The sequence below is a fragment of the Trachurus trachurus genome (genome assembly GCF_905171665.1).
Source record: "Trachurus trachurus genome assembly, chromosome: 7".
Lineage (NCBI taxonomy): Eukaryota > Metazoa > Chordata > Actinopteri > Carangiformes > Carangidae > Trachurus > Trachurus trachurus.
In genome coordinates, this window is record NC_139901.1 from 33,028,324 (window position 1) to 33,049,672 (window position 21,349).

General features: G+C 40.7%; 1 protein-coding gene across 2 annotated transcripts; it reads right to left on the bottom strand.

Annotated features, from left to right (window-relative positions):
• Positions 1-1,624: 1,624 nt before the first annotated feature.
• ctdsp2 (CTD (carboxy-terminal domain, RNA polymerase II, polypeptide A) small phosphatase 2) lies at positions 1,625-20,996 on the bottom strand. 2 transcript variants are annotated; one of them, XM_083975366.1, is made up of 7 exons: positions 19,970-20,986; positions 13,393-13,556; positions 10,244-10,345; positions 7,597-7,653; positions 4,897-4,989; positions 3,122-3,307; positions 1,625-1,822 (listed from the first exon to the last, which is right to left on the bottom strand). In XM_083975366.1, exons 1-7 carry the CDS (start codon positions 20,040-20,042, stop codon positions 1,697-1,699), a joined length of 801 nt encoding a protein of 266 aa, XP_083831492.1. In that variant the 5' UTR covers positions 20,043-20,986; the 3' UTR covers positions 1,625-1,696. The 2 variants fall into 2 exon arrangements, with proteins under 2 accessions (XP_083831492.1, XP_083831493.1); XM_083975367.1 differs by lacking the exon at positions 4,897-4,989 and having other exon boundaries at positions 19,970-20,996.
• Between the last annotated feature and the right edge of the window lie 353 nt (positions 20,997-21,349).

Below are 21,349 nucleotides of genomic sequence, written 5' to 3' on the forward strand. Positions count from 1 at the left end.
ATGACACATCAGAGTGTGTAGGCCCACAAAAATCTCCGTTCAGGCAGAAACACCCCATTCTCTGTCCGAATTTCAAAGGCACAGTTTTTATACTTTCAGCACTGTCAATATAAAACAAGTGCAAGTTTGTTTTGTCATATAGTAATAAAAGAATAAAACATATGAACAAAAGTGAACGGTTATTGACTGAAAACTGTGGCGTCGTTTATGGTCCTATAATGTGGCGACATATTCCAGTGTGTCTGCTCTCAAACGGCATCGCCCTGTTAATTTAAATTAAAAAAAACCAAACCCATCGGATCTATCTGAGCGCTAAAATGATGTCTGTCTGTTTCTCTTGCATGTAAAAAAAAATGATAAGAAAAATACACTTTTGTTTTGTTATTTTTTGCTGTTCATTTACAGGTAAATAAGGCTACAGTTATGTTTACATCTGCTGAATGCAATTATTGACTGAAGAGGAAGAGGTACTGTCCATGTAGTTACAGAACTGGGTTGCATAGAGGAACCATGTTCACCATTTAAAAATAGATTTCCTTATAAAACAACCTATAAAAAGAAATCAATAAATGTATAAAATCTGGTGGAAAGTTTTAAAAAAAGAGCTGATGTTTTTTTTTTCTGCTGTTGTTCCTTAAAGGCACAATAATTAAAAAAAAAAAAAAAAGCACAATGTCCAAAAGTCAAGTCAGGGCAGGCAGGCTTCTGCTTTGGCAAAAGAACCGTGGTAATATTATTCACACTAGTGGAGTGATGGTGACGGGACCGGCTGTGGCTGTTGTGAAAAAACCAGAGTAGACCAGTAGAAAACCAGCATGAGAACAATAGTGACGGACGAGAGTTTCTATATCTCATTTATCATGTCACTATATCACCGTTTAGACTAATCTGATGTTTGTAAAGTTTATAAAACCAATGATTGGACAAACATTACTATTTCTGTGTGCACATTTTTGTAATTAGTCATGGTTATCATAGATTAGCTGGGCTAACGGTTAGCTACCTGTTTAACTTTAATAACTCAGCGACTCAATAAACGCTCCATGAAAAAATATTTTCTCCAGCGGATATCTGAGTTCCAACATGACTGAGCTAACTGGAGTAGTTTCATGTCGTGTCCCACAACGGGAGGGTTTTAACAGCTGACGTCCTGCTGTTAGCTTAGCTACCGCCGTTAGCTTAGCTACCGTTAGCTGTCCCTGTTAGCTGCAGCCACTGATGCTTTCTAGACACTGTGATTCCCCCAAACTGAATAAATACAACACATAGCAACACAAAACACACACACAGAAATAGTAATGTTTCTTCAATCATTTCAGATTTGTCTAAACGGTGATAGGGCGTGAAAAACATGATATATAGCTAAACTCTCGTTCGTTACTATTGATCTCATTCAAATTACAGCTGGTTTTCTACCTGGAAGTAGAATGTAAACAACAAGGAGATTCGGTCTATTGTTCAATCTGTGGTTTTAGTTTAGTGTAGTTTAGTTTAGTTTTTCCAGAGCGTTTGTTTTCCTTCACCCCGCGCTGCTAATACACTTTTTTATAAAACAGAGGCTTTTTGTGCAGAGGTGAGGAGGAAAACAACACCAACACCACCATGTGGGAACCCTGTAGTGTTGTATATATCTCTATGTGTGTGTTGTGTTGTGTTGTGTTGTTGCAGCCGTGGCCCTGTCGGCCCTCAGCCGGTCTCAGTGTCCACGCAGCTGGTCCAGCCGCGTGTAAACGTTATCAGCTTGACTTAGTTCTTCAAACACAGGCAGAAGGTTGAGCAGCTCGGCGTCTTCCACGTCATCAAACCAGGACACCACAGGAACCTAAAGGGACACACACAATAAACCTTTCAAGAATAAACTTAAAACCTTCCTTCTTAATCAAGTATATAGTTATGGATCTGAGTATGGCATCTTTTTTAAAGGACAATTCTGGGCAAATTCAACTGGGGGCTGTATGTTCCTAACATTTTAGTTCTAAAAGAAGGAATCTGAAGGTTTTCAGTTTAATGTCTCCTGTTTTGCGGTAGTTGTGTCTGTCCCCGCGTCGCCACAGCAGCGATGAATGGGAGCGGATTGAAGTTCTGCTGCTTAGGCTGTTTCCATCCCTCAAAGCCACAGACAGCGTCAGATGGAGACTCAAACATGCACCCAGAAGTTTATTTACTTCAAGCAAGCCGACAAGTTTGTTAGGGCTGGGAATCTTTTATTTTCCCACGATTAGATTTGATTCTGAGTTTTGGAGCTATGATTCGATTCAAAATGGATTTTCGATTCAAAACGATTAGATTCCTAATGATTTCTGCTTCAGTCTGTCGGTGTGAAAGGATCCTCATGATCTACTCCAGTCTGCTTTACAAGACAGAATGACTAAAGTGTCTTTTTCACATTTATTGAGTTTTAAACATTTATCCATGCTTAGATGGAATTGTTGAAACTGTTGCATAAAAGCAACATCACATATTGCTTAAGTAACAAAATTAAAAGTGCCTCTTTATTTAAAATAAATAGTGCAGTTAAACAGCTGCCTTTTAAATTCTAAGGAAACGGAGGCCGACAGCAGCAGATTTGTTTAATTTTTTAAAAACGATTTTGAGACATTTTCTATCGATTCTGAATCATATTAAATGAGAATTGCGATTCTTATGTGAATCAATTTTTTGGCACATCCCTACTGTTTGTAAAACTAGATCTAATTCAAAGTCTGGCGGAGTCGAGACCCAAGTTGACGCTCGGTGTGTTCAGGTGCAGTGGGAAGCTCCCGTTTGTGTCATAAACACAGGAATATCAACTCTGGACTTGCTTGAAGTAAAAAAACTTCTGGCTGCATGTTTGAGTCTCCATCTGACGCTGTCTGTGGCTTTGAGGGATGGAAACAGCCTAAGCAGCAGAACTTCAATCCGCTCCCATTCATCACTGCCGTGGCGACGCGGGGACAGACACAACTACCGCAAAACAGGAGACATTAAACTGAAAACCTTCAGATTCCTTCTTTTAGACCGAGCTGAATTTGCCCGGAATTGTCCTTTAAATAAAGGCATTTTAACTTTTTGTCAAAACAGAGCTGCCTTGGTATTTGTCGAATCTAATATTATTATTATTGGGTATCGTGTGGACACTCACAGCGTTGTTGGGGTGGAAGATGTAGGAGGCAGGAGAGTTATCCAGGATGAGCGTTTTGTGGAGATCTCTCCCGAGGCGGCTCAGGTCCTTGACGTAGCAGCCCTGGTGGAATACACAAGATTCCCGGAATAATCGAGTCCGGAAAACTCCGCACTGGTCCAGCAGGTCCGTCACTGGGTCTGCATACTGCCGGGGGGGAAGGTCAGGGTGGGGGGAGGAGGGGGGAGGAGGGAGAGTGGGACGTGTGAGGCAGAGGAGCTAACGAAGCAGCTTCTACAAGTGGAGGATGTTCAGTCTGAAGTTACTACGGCAACAACACATTGTCGTCTGCTCATGTGCAACATCTGCAGCAGCTGTTCACAGACTCACAGCTGGAACGACATCAGCAGATTAAACTGAGCCGATACGACGACGCTGCAGCATCACAACCACTAATAAACAAGGTGTGTTTATTGTGTGTAATTTAAAAGTTAATAGGAAAATGTCCTAAAAACATGAAACACAATAACAACATTAAAAAAAAACACTTAAAAGGATAATTAACTTATATTTCTTTCATTCTGTCTCTGTCTTTCTTTCTGTCTGTCTTTGTATTTCTGTCTGTCTTTCTTTCTTTCTTTCCGTCTGTATTTCTTTCTTTCTGTCTTTGTCGTTCTCTCCTTCTGTCTTTCTTTCTGTCTGTCTTTCTTTCTTTCTTTCCGTCTGTATTTCTTTCTTTCTGTCTTTGTCGTTCTCTCCTTCTGTCTTTCTTTCTGTCTTTCTTTCTGTCTTTCTTTCTTTCTGTCTTTCTTTCTTTCTGTCTTTGTATTTCTTTCTTTCTTTCTGTCTGTCTTTCTGTCTTTCTTTCTTTCTGTCTGTCTGTCTTTCTTTCTTTCTTTCTTTCTGTCTTTGTATTTCTTTCTTTCCGTCTGTCTTTCTTTCCGTCTCTTTCTTTCTTTCTTTCTTTCTTTCTTTCCGTCTGTCTTTCTTTCCGTCTCTTTCTTTCTTTCTGTCTTTGTCTTTCTTTCTTTCTGTCTTTGTCTTTCTTTCTTTCTGTCTTTCTTTCTTTCTTTCTTTCTTTGTATTTCTTTCTTTCTGTCTGTCTGCCTTTGTCTTTCTTTCCTTCTGTCTTTCTTTCCGTCTTTGTCTTTCTTTCTTTCTTTCTTTCTTTCTTTCTGTCTGTCTGTCTTTGTATTCCTTTCTTTCTATCTTTGTCTTTCTTTCCTTCTGTCTGTCTTTCTTTCTTTCTTTCCGTCTATCTTTCTTTATTTGTCTTTCTTTACTTTGATTTGCTTAGTTTTGTTTTGTCATCTTTTCTCTGACCTTTACTTATCTCGCTGCTGTATTTATGTTGAGTTGTAATTTCTAGCTGCACGATGAGGTGAAGTGTCAAACAAAAGACTGAAATAAACTAAACCAAACTAAAAATAAAAGTATAACAATCTTACATCATTGTTTTATCTATATTAAGTCATTTGCAGCAAATGAAGTCGGTCACAGTCAGTTTCAATCAGCGGTGCAGCCGTTATCTCTGCATAAGAACCAGCATGTGTGTGTGTGTGTGTGTGTGTGTGAAACCTGTTTTAATGTAATTAACTCTAATTCTCCGCTTTGAAATCAATTATGTCAGAACTCAGTGTGAAGTTGTGAAGAGCTGACGCAGCCGAGCAGACGTGTGTGTTTTAATTAGAGGTGTTTAAAGCTCAGGTGGCTAACGGCAGCGAGGAGGAGGAGGAGGAGGAGTCAGAAGAAGAAGAAAACACTCCACGGCGGCGGTGAATTAAACATGTTTGTACCTTAGCGAGGCTGGCCGTAAACAGCACACATTCAAACAACTCTCCCATTCGCTGCAGGAACTCGTCCACGTACGGCCGCTTCAGCACATACACCTGCAGGACAGACACACACACACGTTGTTATCACACAACTAAACACAACACAACACAAACTCTAATAACCAGGTTTCCTTCTGCTTGTCCAACGAATTATCTGAAGATCGATAAAAGTATTAATGTGAATAATGTTGGTTCAGGTGCGTTTCCATCTCAGACCTTTAAATTAATAAAAAGCCGTGCGTAATGATGAATGTGCTGTTTAGCGATCACATTGGTGTGTTGAGTTGTTTTCTTGCAGTTTGACGTGTTTCCATTAGAGCTGCAACAATTAATCGATTATTAAATCCATTGTCAACTATTCTGATAATCTAATAATCAGTTTGAGTAGTTTTTTTAAAGAAAAAAAGTCCAAATTCTCTGATTCCAGCTTCTTAAATGTGAATATTTCTGGTTTCTTTGTTCCTTTATGACAATAAACTGAGTCTCTCTTTGGTTTGTGGACAAAACAAGACGTTTGAGGACGTCGACTGGTGGTTTGAGAAACACTGATTGATGATTTTCAACATTTTATAACATTTTATTGACCAAACAACAGTCGTTGCCTGGAAACCACTGAGCCACACGCACGCCAGCCAAGTTAAGTTGGTAAATAAAATAAAAGCTTAGTTAAAGTGTTTTTATTTTAGAGAGATTTAGAGTATGATTTCAATTTAGTTTCATATTTGTTCTCATTATTTTCCACCCAGGATCTTCCACAGTCTTTTAGTTTCATTTTGTATTTAAAAAAGCAGTTTAAAGAAATCTTCTGTAAAGAGGTAAAACTCAAACGCCAGAGTATAGTTTACGTTTGGTTCGACCTTGTCATTTTGAAGTGCCTTCATCATTTCAAATATCGATTGTAAAACATAATTTACAATTATGCATCTTTCTGTGTTTACTGCAGCTGGAATACGTAGCAGAATCGACATAAAACACGTTCGCAACTCACATTTATCCAACAAACAACTGTTTCCATCAGAATCTGCTGCATTAACTTTGTATCGATCAAGAGAAAATCCGATGAGATCGACCGTATTCACTTTTTTATCGATATTCATCATGACATTTAATTTAATTTTACCGTTTCCATGAGGCGTTTTTAATCCGTTATTGCTTAATGCGAATAAAAACATGGTTGGTGTCAGTTTTTAACGTCTTCTCGTTGTTCTGGTTCTGGTTCTTTTCCTGTGTTTTTTCTCCACCCGTTCGTTCGTCTTCAGCTGCAAGTAGCCGGTTCCTGAAACAAGTAATCAAGAATAGGCCGTGCCAGAGTTAACCAGCCTATCCTGGATTACTTGAACCAGGCAGAGGCCCACGGGGCGGTGGAGGAGGGGGGGTCCCAGGCCCACGGGGGGTCGAGGTGGAGGTGGAGGTGGAGGAGGAGGAGGAGGAGGTAGAGGTGGAGGAGGAAGAGGAGGGGGGGTCCCAGGAATCTCATTTCTCTCTTTAATTACGTTTCCACATGTCCCACAGTGAGAGGCCGAGAGGTTTCCAACATGATCTCTCTCTCTCCTCGGTGGCAGCGACGACGACGATGACGATTATATCTCTTATAGAGCCGCAACAATTCATCGAACAGTAATCGATTATAAAATTTATAAAAAATGAATCATTAGATTTACACAGTGTAACATAACCCGATTTGTAATAGAGCAGGAGAAATAATGTCTATTGAACGCCTCCTTTATTCATTCATTTTGCTCTGTCATCTTTGTCTAGCTGCTGTATTTATGTTGAGTTGTAATTTCTGTTGCAATAATCGATTATTAAATTAATTGTCAACCATTTAGATAATCAAAAAAAGTCCAGATTCTCTGATTCCAGCTTCTTAAATGTGAATATTTCTGGTTTCTTTGTTCCTTTATGACAATAAACTGAGTCTCTTGTTTCCATCCACCTGTCCATCGAATTATCTGAAGATCGATAAAAAATATTAATGTGAATAATGTTGGTTCAAGTGCGTTTCCATCTCAGACCTTTAAATGAATAAAAAGCTGTGCGTAATGACTCATGTGCTGTTTTGCGATCATATTGGTGTATTGAGTTGTTTCCTTGCAGTTTAACGTGTTTCCATTAGAGCTGCAACAATTAATCGATTATTAAATTAATCATCAACTATTCTGATCATCTAATAATCAGTTTGAGTCGTTTCTTAAGAAAAAAAGATTCTTCAATGTGAATATTTCTAGTTTCTTTGTTCCTTTATGACAATAAACTGAGTCTCTCTTTGGTTTGTGGACAAAACAAGACATTTGAGGACGATGTCGTCTGGTGGTTTGAGAAACACTGGTTGATGTTTTTCAACATTTTTTTACATTTTCTTGACCAAACAACTAAATCGATTAATCGTTTAAATAATCCACAGATTAATCGATAATGAAAATAATCGTTAGTTGCAGCTCTACACACTTATTCATGAAGACAAGTGACTCTTTTTTTTGCTGCTGTTTGTGTGTGTTGATGTGTTTCCTGTTTCTACTCCCACCTCTGTCCAGTAGGGGGCGCCCTGCACCGTCACACAGACACAGAAACCTGGCTCGATCGGTTTACAACGACCCATCCCTTCTCCGCCCAATACACACACACACACACACACACACACACATGCAGTGGTGTATTTACCTGGTGTGTGGTCCCCTCTATCTCCACAGGCACGATGAAGTCTGCGTTGCTAATGGGCTGCAGGGAGGAGACACACAGAGAGACACGGTTCATGTTCGTTCACACGAGCTGCTGCTGCTGCTGCTGCTCTGTACATTCACATGGAGTTATTACATAACAAGTGCACACGGAGGAGCAGCACACACACACACACACACACACACACACACACACACACACACACACACACACACACACACACACACACACACACACACACACACACACACACGGTATATCAGTCGCTTTACTGTGAGAATCAACTCAGAGATTAACAACAGACTCATCCTCCTTCTCAGAAATGATATATAAACGAAATAAATAAATACAAATATCGTAGTTTGGAGCTCCAGAAAGAAACAAGCTCATCTAATTTCTCCTGTGGGACGCTGTCGTTGTTGTTTTCAGCACAAGGTGTAAGCGAATTAAGCAGCTGCTTAGCGTCCCGTGACCACAAGGGGGCCCCGAAGAGCAATTAACTTGTTTAACGCTAAAGTGACTTTGTAACGTCTGACGATCCCTGGAGAAATCCTGTGTAATTACAAAAAACCTTTAAACCTTTAGTTTATTTAAAACCCAAAATAAAAAAAAGCAGATAATGTGTTAATAGTAAATGTATTGTCAATTGGTTTATCTTGTTAGGTTTAGTTGTAGGCCTATATGACGTTCAGTTTCGACCCCAGGCTGCACTTTGAGCTGAATCTGGTTCCGCTTCGAGATTAAAAACCAAAGATTGGTTTAAAAACATCCCAGGATAGGATGATGGAGGTTGTAGCTGGTGTGTAGATGATCAATCATCAGTATTAAGAGCACATTTAGTGGCCTGAGATCCCAAAACTGCTCAACCAAAAGACTCAACAGATCCTTCATCCCCAGGGAAATCAGGCTACACAGTTTACTAGTATGAGCAGTTGTATTTTATGCACTTTATTTTAAGTCACTTTGCAGCACCAGTATCAGTCTTAGCAAGCATTGGTTTTAGATGTAATGTAAAGGTTTATCTATTCATTCTGTCTATTTATTGCTATTCTATCTATCTATCTGAGTGGATGTATGCATGGGCTGCTAGCATCGAGAATTTACTTCAGAATCAATAAAGTTTATTCAATTCAATTCAATTCAATTCAATTCAATTCTTGGCAGTAATAGAGGGCCCCAGAATAAGATTTTGTTTAGGGCCCTGTAGCGTCACATTGTGTAATAAAATTCTTGAACGCAATATGTAATAAACTTAACCGCATTTTGTAATAAGTTGTTACATAATGCACCAAATTATTACATTTTTTTCATTTTAAAAAAGTGCAACTCTCACATTTTGTAATAATTCGGTGCATTATGTCAGTGGTTCTCAAACTGTTTTACACCATGAGCCCTCAATTAAAGCAGAAGTAAGCGATCCGGTCGTTTTGGCTAATGCTGCGTTCCAGGCAGGCTTTTGAAACCGTAAATTACAGCTTCAAGTCACAACTTACGACTTTGTAGCGTTCCAGGCAACCCACTCGTGTTTTTCCGACCTGTTTTACCTGTGAAAGTCACTATAACGGCCACTCGTAACTTCTGACCCGTGAACTCGTACCAGATCAAACTGGTACCACTTCACAGGTCGGAAAAACACGAGTTACGAGTTTCCTTGAACGCACCATAACAGTCCTCGTCCCTACGTCACCACATTCACGGTGTCCCTTGGCTGCACACACAGCCCTGCATGCCGTTCTCTCTCCTCATTGGATAAAAACTGTAGGATACGAGAAAAGTTTTCTCCTGGGCTCAGAGCAGAGCAGAGGGACTGAGAGACCCGTGTTTGAGACCAAACACTCTATGTAAGTGATTGCTGTCGGAAGATATAACTATTTAAGACTTATATTAACACAAATATATCACTTACTTCTGCTTTAACACAAATTAGACTACAAACTCCAGAAATACACACTGAAGAACATGAAGAACGTTACTTTTTTAGTCAATGTACGTTAAAATTAGGGCCAATGGCGTGAATTTTTGGAAATATTGTAGAGGAATTTCTGGAAAAAAAGTGGTACAATTTCTCCAAAAACTTTTAAACATTTCTAGAAAAAAAAATAGTAAAAATTCTCAAAAAAAAAGAGAATAAAATTCTAGAAAAAAGCAGTAAAAAAAAAAAAAAAGAAAGAAAAGTTTTTTAAAGATTCTAGAAAGAAGTGGTAAAATTTAAAAAAGAAAGTAAAAAAAAAAATTCTAGACAAAAGTGGTAAAATTAAAAAAAAAAAAAAAAAAGTGAAAAAAAAAAATTCTAGAAAGAAAGTGGTAAAAAATTTCTTGAAAAAGTGGTAAAATTTCTAAATAAATTAATAATAATTTCTCAAAAAAAGAAAAGAAAAAGTTAAAAAATTCTAGAAAAAAGCGGTAAAATTCCAAGAAAACGTTGAGGACCCCTTGAACCCTCTCCAGGACCCCTGGGGGTCCTCAGACCTCACTTTGAGAACCGTTGCATTATGTAACAACTTAATAAAAAATGCATCAAAGTTTATTACTTGTTGCGTTCAAGAACTTGACTAACTCCAACTAAATTGTGTTTGCGTTACTACTATTACCACATCCCCATGACGACGGCGGCGCTGCTGTGCGGTACCTTGAAGGAGCTGTGCACCAGAGTCTCGTCCAGGTCGATGACCACGCAGATCTTCCCCTGGTCGAGGTCGTTCACCTCGGGCAGCAGGCTGACGTCGTCGCACTGCAACCACACACACACACACACACACACACACACACACACACACACACACACACACACACACACACACACACACACACACACACACACACACACACACACACACACACACACACACACACACAGTTCCCTCTTTTTAATAACAACGCCCCTCATCCGTCTTGTCGGTTCTATATTTACAGCTGAGGAACATGATGAGACCCGAAACGCTCCGTGATTCATACGACAGTCGAACCTCGGCTGTTTGACTTCACCGCTGGGAAATTAACGACTGTGGAAGAGCGTGTGTGTGTGTGTGGTCTTAATTATTTACTTTTTATGTTGTTATATATCGTCACCATTAGCATATTTATGTCTTTCATTACACTTCCGATAGCAGCTTATTAAACTCTACAGGAGAGCAAATCAACTCCGTATAATCTCATTTTCACATCCTGCGTCATTTTTTGTTTCGAAACTGAAATTAATTATTTAAAATATTGCATAACAGAAAAAAATAAAAAAAAGAAGAAACATTTATCCAGTAAAGGAAGGTAGGTCAAAATTTAGATGAATCGTCTTTCAACAACAACGGCGTTGGCGGCGGCGAGGAGCCAGTTGCAGCAGCAGCAGCAGCAGCAGCAGCAGCAGCGTGACCCCGTCGGCACCAAAACTTTAATCCAGTTTCATTTCCAGACAATAAGCAGAGGCTCTGTGCTCACGCTGCTTCCTGTTGGCTGCAGGCAGCTCATTACAAATGCTGAAGCCGCTACTAATAACATGATAATATATAATAATATAAAGATATAATAATAACATGAGGTTTATATTGTGTTTTACGTTTGATGTGACGTCATTTTAATGTATGGAATCATCTGGGAAAGGTCCTAAAAGCATCGAAGCACAATAACAACATAATAACTTTTTTTGACTTATTATTTATAATTCTCTGTTTTTATCAGTGTCATACATTTCGTTCATACATTCGCTTTTCTTATATATTGTTGATACAAATGAAACATTAGATTTACATAGTGTAACATAACCTGATATGTAATAGAGCAGGAGAAATAATGTCTATTGAACGCCTCCTTTATTCATTAATTTCAAGTTGCCATGTCAAACCAAAGACACAATTAATCAATCAAATCGAACAATAATCGGTTATTAAATTAATCGTCAACTATTCTGATAATCTAATAATCAGTTTGAATAGTTTTTTTTAAAGAAAAAAAGTCCGAATTCTCTGTTTCCAGCTTCTTAAATGTGAATATTTCTGGTTTCTTTGTTCCTTTATGACAATAAACTGAGTCTCTCTTTGGTTTGTGGACAAAACAAGACATTTGAGGACATCGTCTGGTGGCTTGAGAAACACTGATTGATGTTTTTAAAGGGACAACAAGGAGTTTTGGAAAAGTGAAGTGTTTTCACCACTACATTTATGAGCCTCCGCACCGTGAAATTCTTTGACCGGTGCAAGACAGACTCATGTTTTCATTCATCAAGAATTAAAGTCAGAGGTTGGAAGACGATCACATACCGTCGTAGTTCCCACCATAAACGGAGATTCGGCGGCGTTATTCTCATGACTCGCCACGAAACCTAAAGTAAAGAAACGCTGGTCGGCTCGCCCAGCATTTCCACCACCACTAATAATAACAAAATAACCATAGAGACAAAACCATAGATTTATCTAAAATGGACCATTAACAAGTGGTAACGGAGATTCATCCACATTAATATCAGACTTTTTATAACCAAATAGAAACTCCTCGTTGTCCCTTTAACATTTTATTGATCAAACAACTAATCAATTAATCGTTTACATCATCGACAGATTAATCGATAATGAGAATTTAATCGTTAGTTGCAGCTCTAAACTAAACTAAACTAAACTAAAAATGTTTATCTTCCATCATTGTTTTATCGATATAAAGTCAGATGAGTTCAACTTTAATCCAGTTTCATCTGCTTCCTGTTTGCTGGAGGAAACTCCTCAGTGTGAACCAACATGGCATCTCATTAAACCCCCCTCCTCCTCCTCCTCCTCCCTCTCTACCACGGTGGCGAGGCTCTAATCAGGCTGACAGCGCTCACCAGCGTGGTCGCTCCGCTGCTCTGCCGCCCGGCCCCGGGCTTTAGTATTTTTCTCTCCACCTCAGCAATTATCATCCACAGCCATCGTCGTCCTCTACTCTCTCTCTCTCTCTCTCTCTCTGTGGCGCTCTCATCTTCCTGCCAGGATCGAGTGTGAACATCAAAGTCGCTCCGTATCCGCAGACAGTTGAGTTTTTTTTATGGCTTTAAGATGCTCAGAGCAGGTGCAGCCGTGGTTTGAAACAAAATAACAAAAGGAGGCTTAAAGACAATAATAATAAGAAGAATTGGAAGCATGTTTTTGTTTTTACAACAGCATGCTCGGTCACTCTACTCAAACACCGCCTCTTTTATGATGACTGGCGTGTGCATGTGTGTGTGTGGGTCGACGATGAGGAAGTAAAAATCTAGAATAAACACAAAAATAAATCATGGTTGCTCTCCTTTACTCAAACTAGAGCTGCAACTAACGAGTATTGTCATTATCGATTTATACGATTAATCAATTTAGTTGTTTGGTCAATAAAATGTTGAAAAATGTGAATCAGTGTTTCTCAAACCACCAGACGACGTCCTTAAATGTCTTGTTTTGTCCACAAACCAAAGAGAGACTCAGTTTATTGTCATAAAGGAACAAAGAAACCAGAAATATTCACATTGAAGAAGCCGAAATCAGAGAATTTGGACTTTTTTTTCTTTAAAAAAACTACTCAAACTGATTATTAGACTATCAGAATAGTTGACGATTAATTTAATAATCGATTATTGTTTGATTAATTGATTAATTGTTGCGGCTGTAACTCCAACGCCTCCTCTTTCATGGCGACTGGTGCATGTGTGTTGTAGGTCGATGGTGAGGAAGTAAAAATCTTGAATCAACACTAAAATACATTTCTTCAAAAACGGACCAGAGCGATCCCAGGTTTCGGTGGATGTGAATGTTAGATAAAGGAAATAAAGAGCAGCGTTACCTTGACAACGCATCCATTTTCCTGTGAATCCAGCAAAGCCTGCTGGGAAGGCAGCGGTAGTGGCGACGGAGGTTTGGGGCCATCCTGAGCTTGGAAGCAGCAGAAGAGCGCTTTGAAGATGTTACAACTCCGAGGCTGTTTCAGCGCCGAGCGGCTCACCTGGCCTGTTCACACACACACACACACACACACACACACACACACACACACACACACAGAGACACACACAGAATATTAATTACATTATATAACATATATTTGCAAATCGATGAAAAGTTGACATTGTAACTGGGTTTTAAATCCGGCCGCTTCATGCAAAACATTAGCACACGGGGAAGACGAACGTCCTCCTGTCTTCTTTTATACTCACTCAGTTTTAATCTCCTTAATCCATTTGGTTTTATATTTTTAAATTATCGCTTTATGGTGAATCGTAAACTTCAGGTAGATCAGATAACCGGTACGGAGCGGCAAAAAATATACAGGAAGAAGACCAACTTCCTGTTCCAGTGTGGACTGGATTGGACAGATCTTTTATACTCACTCAGTTTTAATCTACTTGGTTTAATATTTACCTTTTAAATTCTCGTTATATGGCGGATTGCAAATTTTAGGTAGAACACAATACGGCGGTACGGAGCGGCGAATAATATACAGGAAGAAGACCGACTTCCTGTTGGGACTTCCAACTCGTATCTTGTTACTTGTTATTCGTCGCTGCGTCCAAATGGTCGATGGAGGAGGCGACGGAGACGATACCACGGACACAAAGAGATGGAGCCGTGAGAGAAAGAGTGTTTTAATTATCATCATCCATCTAAAAAGCATCTAAGATATAATATTCACACTTAATATTAATTGTAAATCGATGAAACATGAACATAATCACTTGATCAGGTGATTATTTTGGGCTTCTAATTGCGAACATCTCAGTTTTTTAAATCGTGAAAAGACTTCAGAGTCAGTTAACTGGTAAATTATGCAGTTACGTTATCAAGTATGGTGAAAAATATACACGAAAGAAGACCGGCTTCCAGTACGGAGCGATGGCGGCGCCCTTGTCCGCCATCTTGCCTGCAGACGGGTACTGTTGTGGCCGTAATGACAGATTACAGAGTCTCTGAGTCGCCCTTGTGGCCGATTCCCAGATGAAAGACGATCATCGTAGGAGAAACCACGGTCGTCTTACGTCGTGTGAGACACTGTGAGGCGGGTTCAAGGACGCACGTTGTCAAAGAAAACCGGTGCTAAACCCAAACCAACGATCGCCTGCCATGGAGGTTAAAAGAAAAACAAGAAGTCGAGAAAGAGGAAAGTTTGGTGGCGCCAGTTTATTTGATGTTTCCTGCAGCTGCTACCATGAGCGGCTGTTTGTGTTTGTTCTGCTCGTGGACGTATCAGTTTCCCTCTCACTTCGGCTTTGCTGCGGTGCACGCTGATGATGACGGTGCATATTGGCGTACGTACGTTGTAACCTGACGTAATTCAGTAGTTAAACGGTCACCGTACAATCTGCAGGCATCACACTTGACGTCGTACTAAAGTTTATTAGACCCACTTCGTCGCTTAGCGTTGTCATCAGGGTTTCCGCTACATGCTTTTTTGTCGTGGTGGTCCGCCACGTCTAAATCATTGGCGCCACTGCTTCAGTATTGGGGCAGACGCACAATAATAATCTGATCTACTCTTCTCCACTACACTCGGTTCCATCACAGCTGAGTTCTTCCTAGTTCCCCCTCGGCGAGGGCGAGGTCGTCATGCAGCGTTGTCTCGCTCTTTCTTTTCTCTCCTCTCGTCAACTCCAAACTCACTCGTCTGCTCCTCGATCGCGGACCACAGCGTTGTTTTCCACGCAACCGTCACTTAACTCGTGTAAAAGAACAGTGAGAACAGTCTCACTACAGATCAGTGGGCGCTGTTACCGCCGGTGTGTCTTTTAAATTAGCGTGTTTGATTCTTATGTCGGACGTCGCGCTCGAGTGCTAGTGGAAAAGCAAAACATAAATAATTCAATACATAAATAAATTAAAAAGTGGAGCCGAGTTGCGCTAGCGGAATAAAGAATAAACCGAAGATGTTACTGCAGCCCAGAGGTTCAACACCACGTTGCCTACACCTTTTGTAAATCCTAGCAGAAACACTGGTCATGCAAAAGATCATTAAAATCACACAGTGCATAGAGCATTACATGTTTCACCAAAAAAAGGCAAATTTACTGGTTGCACATGTGGAAGAAGATGACAAATGTTACTTGTACACTCTCAAATTTAAAGGGCAGTCTATAATCAAAACAACAACACATGAGATATCAGCAATAAAAGACCAGAGAGCGCTCAGCTAATGAGTTGTTTGTTAACGTATAGAAGCAGCTTCTTCTCTCGTCCATCTGTCTGACACGATGATGATGATGATGATGAAGGCACAACACAACAGACATGAGGCATATGAAATCTGTTTTTAATGCGTTGCTGCCTCTGCTGCTGCTGTAGAAAACCCAATAATACACTATACTACCATATAATACACTTTAAACACAATAATACACTATACTGCACTGTAAATCCCAATATTACACTATGAAACACAATAATACACTACACTACACTAAAATACACTATAAAAGACAAATATACACTCTAATAAATTATATTATACTACAGGAGAGTGGGGGGAAGTCAGTGATAACCTGAACAACAACACATGTGATGATGATGATGATGATGGCACAACACAACAGACATGAGGCATATGAAATCTGTTTTTAATGCGTTGCTGCCTCTGCTGCTGCTGCTGCTGCTGGAAATGGCTGGTACATGTTATATAATCACAGAGGGCGGGAAAACCCACACTCCTCCTCAGCAGCAGCAGCAGCAGCAGCAGCAGCAGCAGCAGCAGCAGCAGCAGCGTTAGGCAGCTCTACCTTCAACAGAAAAACACAGACAGAAAACATTCCAACCATTTTAAAACTCTGGGACGGTTTGAGAGCCGAGAGAGAGAGAGAGAGAGAAAGAAAGAGAGAAGCAGCCTGCAGCCAGACAAGACGGACAACAGACAGAGAAGCAGGCGTGTGTGTGTCGGTGTGTGTGTTGGTGTGTGTGTGTGTGTGCTGGACAGACGGTCACACCTCGGTGCAGCTCGGTCTTTGATCGGCCTCTGTAACGATGGGAGTCCTCGCTGCATAAAGGCTCAGAGAGCAGCAGGAGGAGGGAGAGGGAGGGGGAGGGGGGAGTTCCTCCTCCTTACAAGTCCCTTCTGCTGCTGCGCTGTTGTTGTTGTTGTTCATGTGAGGACTTGTTTGATTTGATTTTATACATCCGTCGTCGTCGGTATTAAAGCTGCTATAAACACACTCACACTCAGTCAGTCGGGCAGCTTGTATGTGTGAAGCCTGAGGAGTTGTTTTGATGACGAGGTCTCTACTAAAGCTACTGTCATTTAAAAAGTGCTTGGAAATGAAGAAAGAATGAATTATATGTGTGAATTCTACTTGAAATGTGTGAAATCTATGTGGTTTTGTTTGATTATGTTTGTTAATTCAAATGCAAAAGCCTCAGCTGCCACCAACACACACACACACACACACAGCATGTTACACAACAACTCCCAAGCTCTGGATCTTCACAACATCGACATCTACTCTTCGTTTTTATTCATCTATGTGAAAGTAGAAAAGATGATTAAATCTAAATCAATACAGTGGAGTCACGTGACGCGTGTCTATAACAACAACCAGAGAAGCCGAGCAGCTGCTTATTGATCCGCCACAGGAGGAAGAAGCAGCAGAAGAAGATGTGTTCATATATTGCTCCATGTATGACATAACACATACATTACATTAAAGCCGCCCGGCTGCCAGAGGAGCAGATTAATCCTGCAGAGGTTTATATCTCTGACACGCTGAATATCACAGAGAAGCGCTCTGGCCAATCAAACCACACACATTCACATATATATTAAATATATGTATATGTGTTCATATAAAGGTGGATTAGTGAAGGTGGATGAGGCTCGGAGCTGAGGAGCAGCAGAAGCCTGTTTCAGTTTCAGGGCCGAGAGGCGTCAAACAACGACATCTTTGAGCGGAGCTACAATGGGCGTGTGCAGAGGGTGTGTTAGTGCATTCCTGCTGTCAATACCGCCACGGCACCTGGTATTTCCACACACACACACACACACACACACACACACACACACACATACACACACACCTCTCTGGCTGCTCTGGTGGTTTTTGTTCAGCGTCAAATAATTCAAAAAGCAGCAACAAAAACAAAGTCCCAGCACTTGTTTCCTGACACCCAGAATAAACAGCAGCCAGAACCAGGACCAGGACCAGAATCTGGACCAGAATCTGGACCCTGGTTCTGTGGTGACAGGACCCAGGAGGGGAGAGGGGGGGAGGGGGGAGGAGGAGGACTGGGACAGGGCCAAACAAGCTGGAACCTGATAGACATGAACACTCAGACTGCTGAGGCTCCGGAGAGCTGGACACCAACAACAACACCACACTATAACACTACACACTATAATACACTATAACACACTATACTGCACTATAAGACTTTATATTATACTATAATACACTACAACACACAATAATCCACAATAGTACACTATAAAACCCAATGATACACTAAAATAGTTGCGCTGTAAATCCCAATATTACACTATGAAACACAATAACACACTATACTACACTAAAATACATTATAAAAGACAAAAATACACTCTGATAACCTATATTATACAACAGGAGAGTGGGGGAAGTCAGTGATAACCTGAACAACAACAACACATGTTGAGGAGCGACACACACACACTGACACAATAAGAGCCCAGAGAGAGAGAGGTAGAGAGAGAGAGAGAGAGAGAGAGAGTACAGAGAGAGAGAAAGAGAGAGAGAGAGAGAGAGGTAGAGAGAGAGAGAGAGAGAGAGAGAGAGAGAGAGAGAGAGAGAGAGAGAGAGAGAGAGAGAGAGAGGGAGAGAGAGGGAGAGAGAGAGAGAGAGAGAGAGAGAGAGAGAGAGAGACAAAAACAGGATCAACAGTAGCTAAGCTCTGGATGGCCGAGCCGCTGCGTAATGGAGACTGAACTTACACTTACACAGCTTAAACCAACACTACACAACACAACACAACCATGTGTGTGAATGACTGGGCCGAGCCGAGCCGAGCCAGGCCGAGCCGAGCCAGGCCCAACCCATCTACACATCTACAGTATAGATTATTGATTATCAGTATCAGTTATCAGCTGATTAGTCTGATTAATCTCATATTTATTTATTAATCCATTAGCAGTTTGATCTGCAGGTGGGGAAATACAACAACAGCAACAGCAACCAATGAGAAGAGCAGATTAAACTCCTCCACGGTGTATTTAAAGGAGTTAAACGTGATTATTACAGGTTATTATCAACTGGAGCCCTATTGATTATCAGTATCAGTTATCAAGTGTTTCATCTATAAACAGTTTGATCTGCAGGTGTGGAAATACAAACCAACAACAACCAAGGAGAATATGAGATTAAACTCCTCCAAATGTGATTATTACAGGTTGTTATTATCATCTGGAGCCCTATTGATTATCAGTATCAGTTATCAAGTGTCTAATATCATCTCATATTTGCTTATTAATCCATTATTAGGAGTTTAATCTGCAGGTGTGGATATAAAAAACAACAACATCCAATGAGAAGGGCAGATTAAACTCCTCCATTAGTAGTTAAATGTGAGTATTACAGGTTATTATCAACTGGAACCATATTGATTATCAGTATATTTATCTATAAATCCATTATTAGGAGTTTAATCTGCAGGTGTGGATATAAAAAACAACTACAACCAATGAGAAGAGGAGATTAAACTCCTCCACGGTGTATTTAAAGGACTTAAATGTGTTTATTACAGGTTATTATTATTACTAACTGGAGCCCATCTACACTTTGTTGATTATCAATTATCAGGTGATTAATCACATGTTTATGTATTAATCCATTATTAACACAACAACCAGTTAGAAGATATTAAGATTAAAGTCCTCCACAGTAGTTAAATGTGATTATTAGGCTATAGGTTATTAATACTAACTGGAGCCCATCTATAGGTTATTAATACTAAATACACTTTTGATTATCAATTATCAGGTGATTAATCTCGTGTTTATTTATTAATCCATTATTAACACAACAACTAAATGAGAATATATTAAGATTAAACTCAAACACAGTAGTTAAATGTGATTATTATAGGTTATCAATACTAACTGGAGCCCATCTACACTTTTGATTATCAATTATCAGGTGATTAATCTCATCTTTATTTATTAATCCATTATTAAACACAACAACCAATGAGAATATATTAAGATTAAACTCCTCCATGGTGTATTTAAAGGAGTTAAATGTGATTATTATAGGTTATTATTAACCCAATCGTAAACAAACACACCGAGCACCGACCGAAGGGGGGGTGGGGGAGAAGGGGGGGGCAGGTGTCGGTACTGATGTTATGTTACACACACACACACACACACACACACACACACACACAAATACACTCCCTTCCCTTCCCCTTCTCACCTGTTTTGGTTGACACTTCGTGATGGTGGACGTCGTCTTCTTTCTGCACCTGGGTGATGACAGAACTTTCCATCGGACAATCACTGAGCCCGAGTCACGACGACGATGATGATGATCCGCAAATGATCCACAACAAGTCCGCGACATCGGCTCCTCTTCACCCACCACCAGGAGCAGCAGGAGGACCAGCAGGAGGAGGAGAAGGAAGAGGAGAACCAGCTCCTTTTCGTCTTGTTTCTCGGGGTTTCTTCTCCTTCCTTCCTTCTCTCTCTGAGTCTTTCCCGCCGCTGCTGCTGCTTCGTCTTCGTCTCCTTCTTCCCGCTTCTTCTTTCTCCTCCGTCTTCTCGTCCCCGAACTAGGCACTTATATGGATATGTTTTCACTTTAAGAGTCCTTTTCCGGAGGTTTTTCTCTCTTTCTTTCTTTCTTTTTGTTTTCCCGGTCCTTCTTCTGGTCGTGTAGCCGTGCTGCCCTCCTCTCTCTCCCGTCACTTTCGCAGCAGCGGCGGCGGCAGCAGCAGCAACGGCAGCAGCAACAACATGGAGAATCCAGGCGAGAGAAGGAAAACAACCGAGGAAATGGGGCAAGGGAGGCCGGTTTCAAGCCCCCCTCCCTAACCCTCCTCTCCTCCTCCTCCTCCTCCTCCCCCTTCCCCTTTACTACAGATAAACAACACCGACGGATGGAGAGACCTCGCACAGCAGCCGCGGGGAAAACGCCAACCAACCGCCGCCCGGAGCTTTGTCTCGTTGCCGGTGTAAAAAGGTCGAATCCGCGGCCGAGTTGTGAGTAAAATGTGAGTTTTGTTGTAAACCGTTGGGTTTGTTTTTCTACGGTCGAGACCTCGCGGGCGCCTAGAAACCGTCGCCGCGCTCTGATTGGTCGGCCCCGCAGCGAGCAGAGAGGAGGGGGGCGTGGCCAAGGCATTCCTCCCCGTAGAAAAAATACAAACAGACGCCATGACGCCGCCTCTGACGCTGCTGCTGCTGTCCGTTGGAATGAGACGGCAACGCGGCCGCCATCTTGGGTCGGTTGCATCAGTTAACAGAGGCGGAGGTCTATCAACGAAATAAAATCGCCTTAACTCACTGAATATTCAACTAATTTTCAAGCCGTTTGGTTTATTATAAATGTCAGACATATATTTATGATACAACAACAACATTTTTTTTTTTTTGAAAAGAAATTATATATTTTTTTTTTCTTTTATGTATCAAAGGAATAGTTCACTCAAAATTGAAATTTCACTCATTATCTACTCACCCTCATGTCGACTAAGGGCTGGGAAGTTTCAGAAAAAAAGACACACTTGTATTGAAGCCCCGAAATGCGAAATTGTTCTGAAAAAAAATTAAATCAGGCTTCAATACAAGACGGACA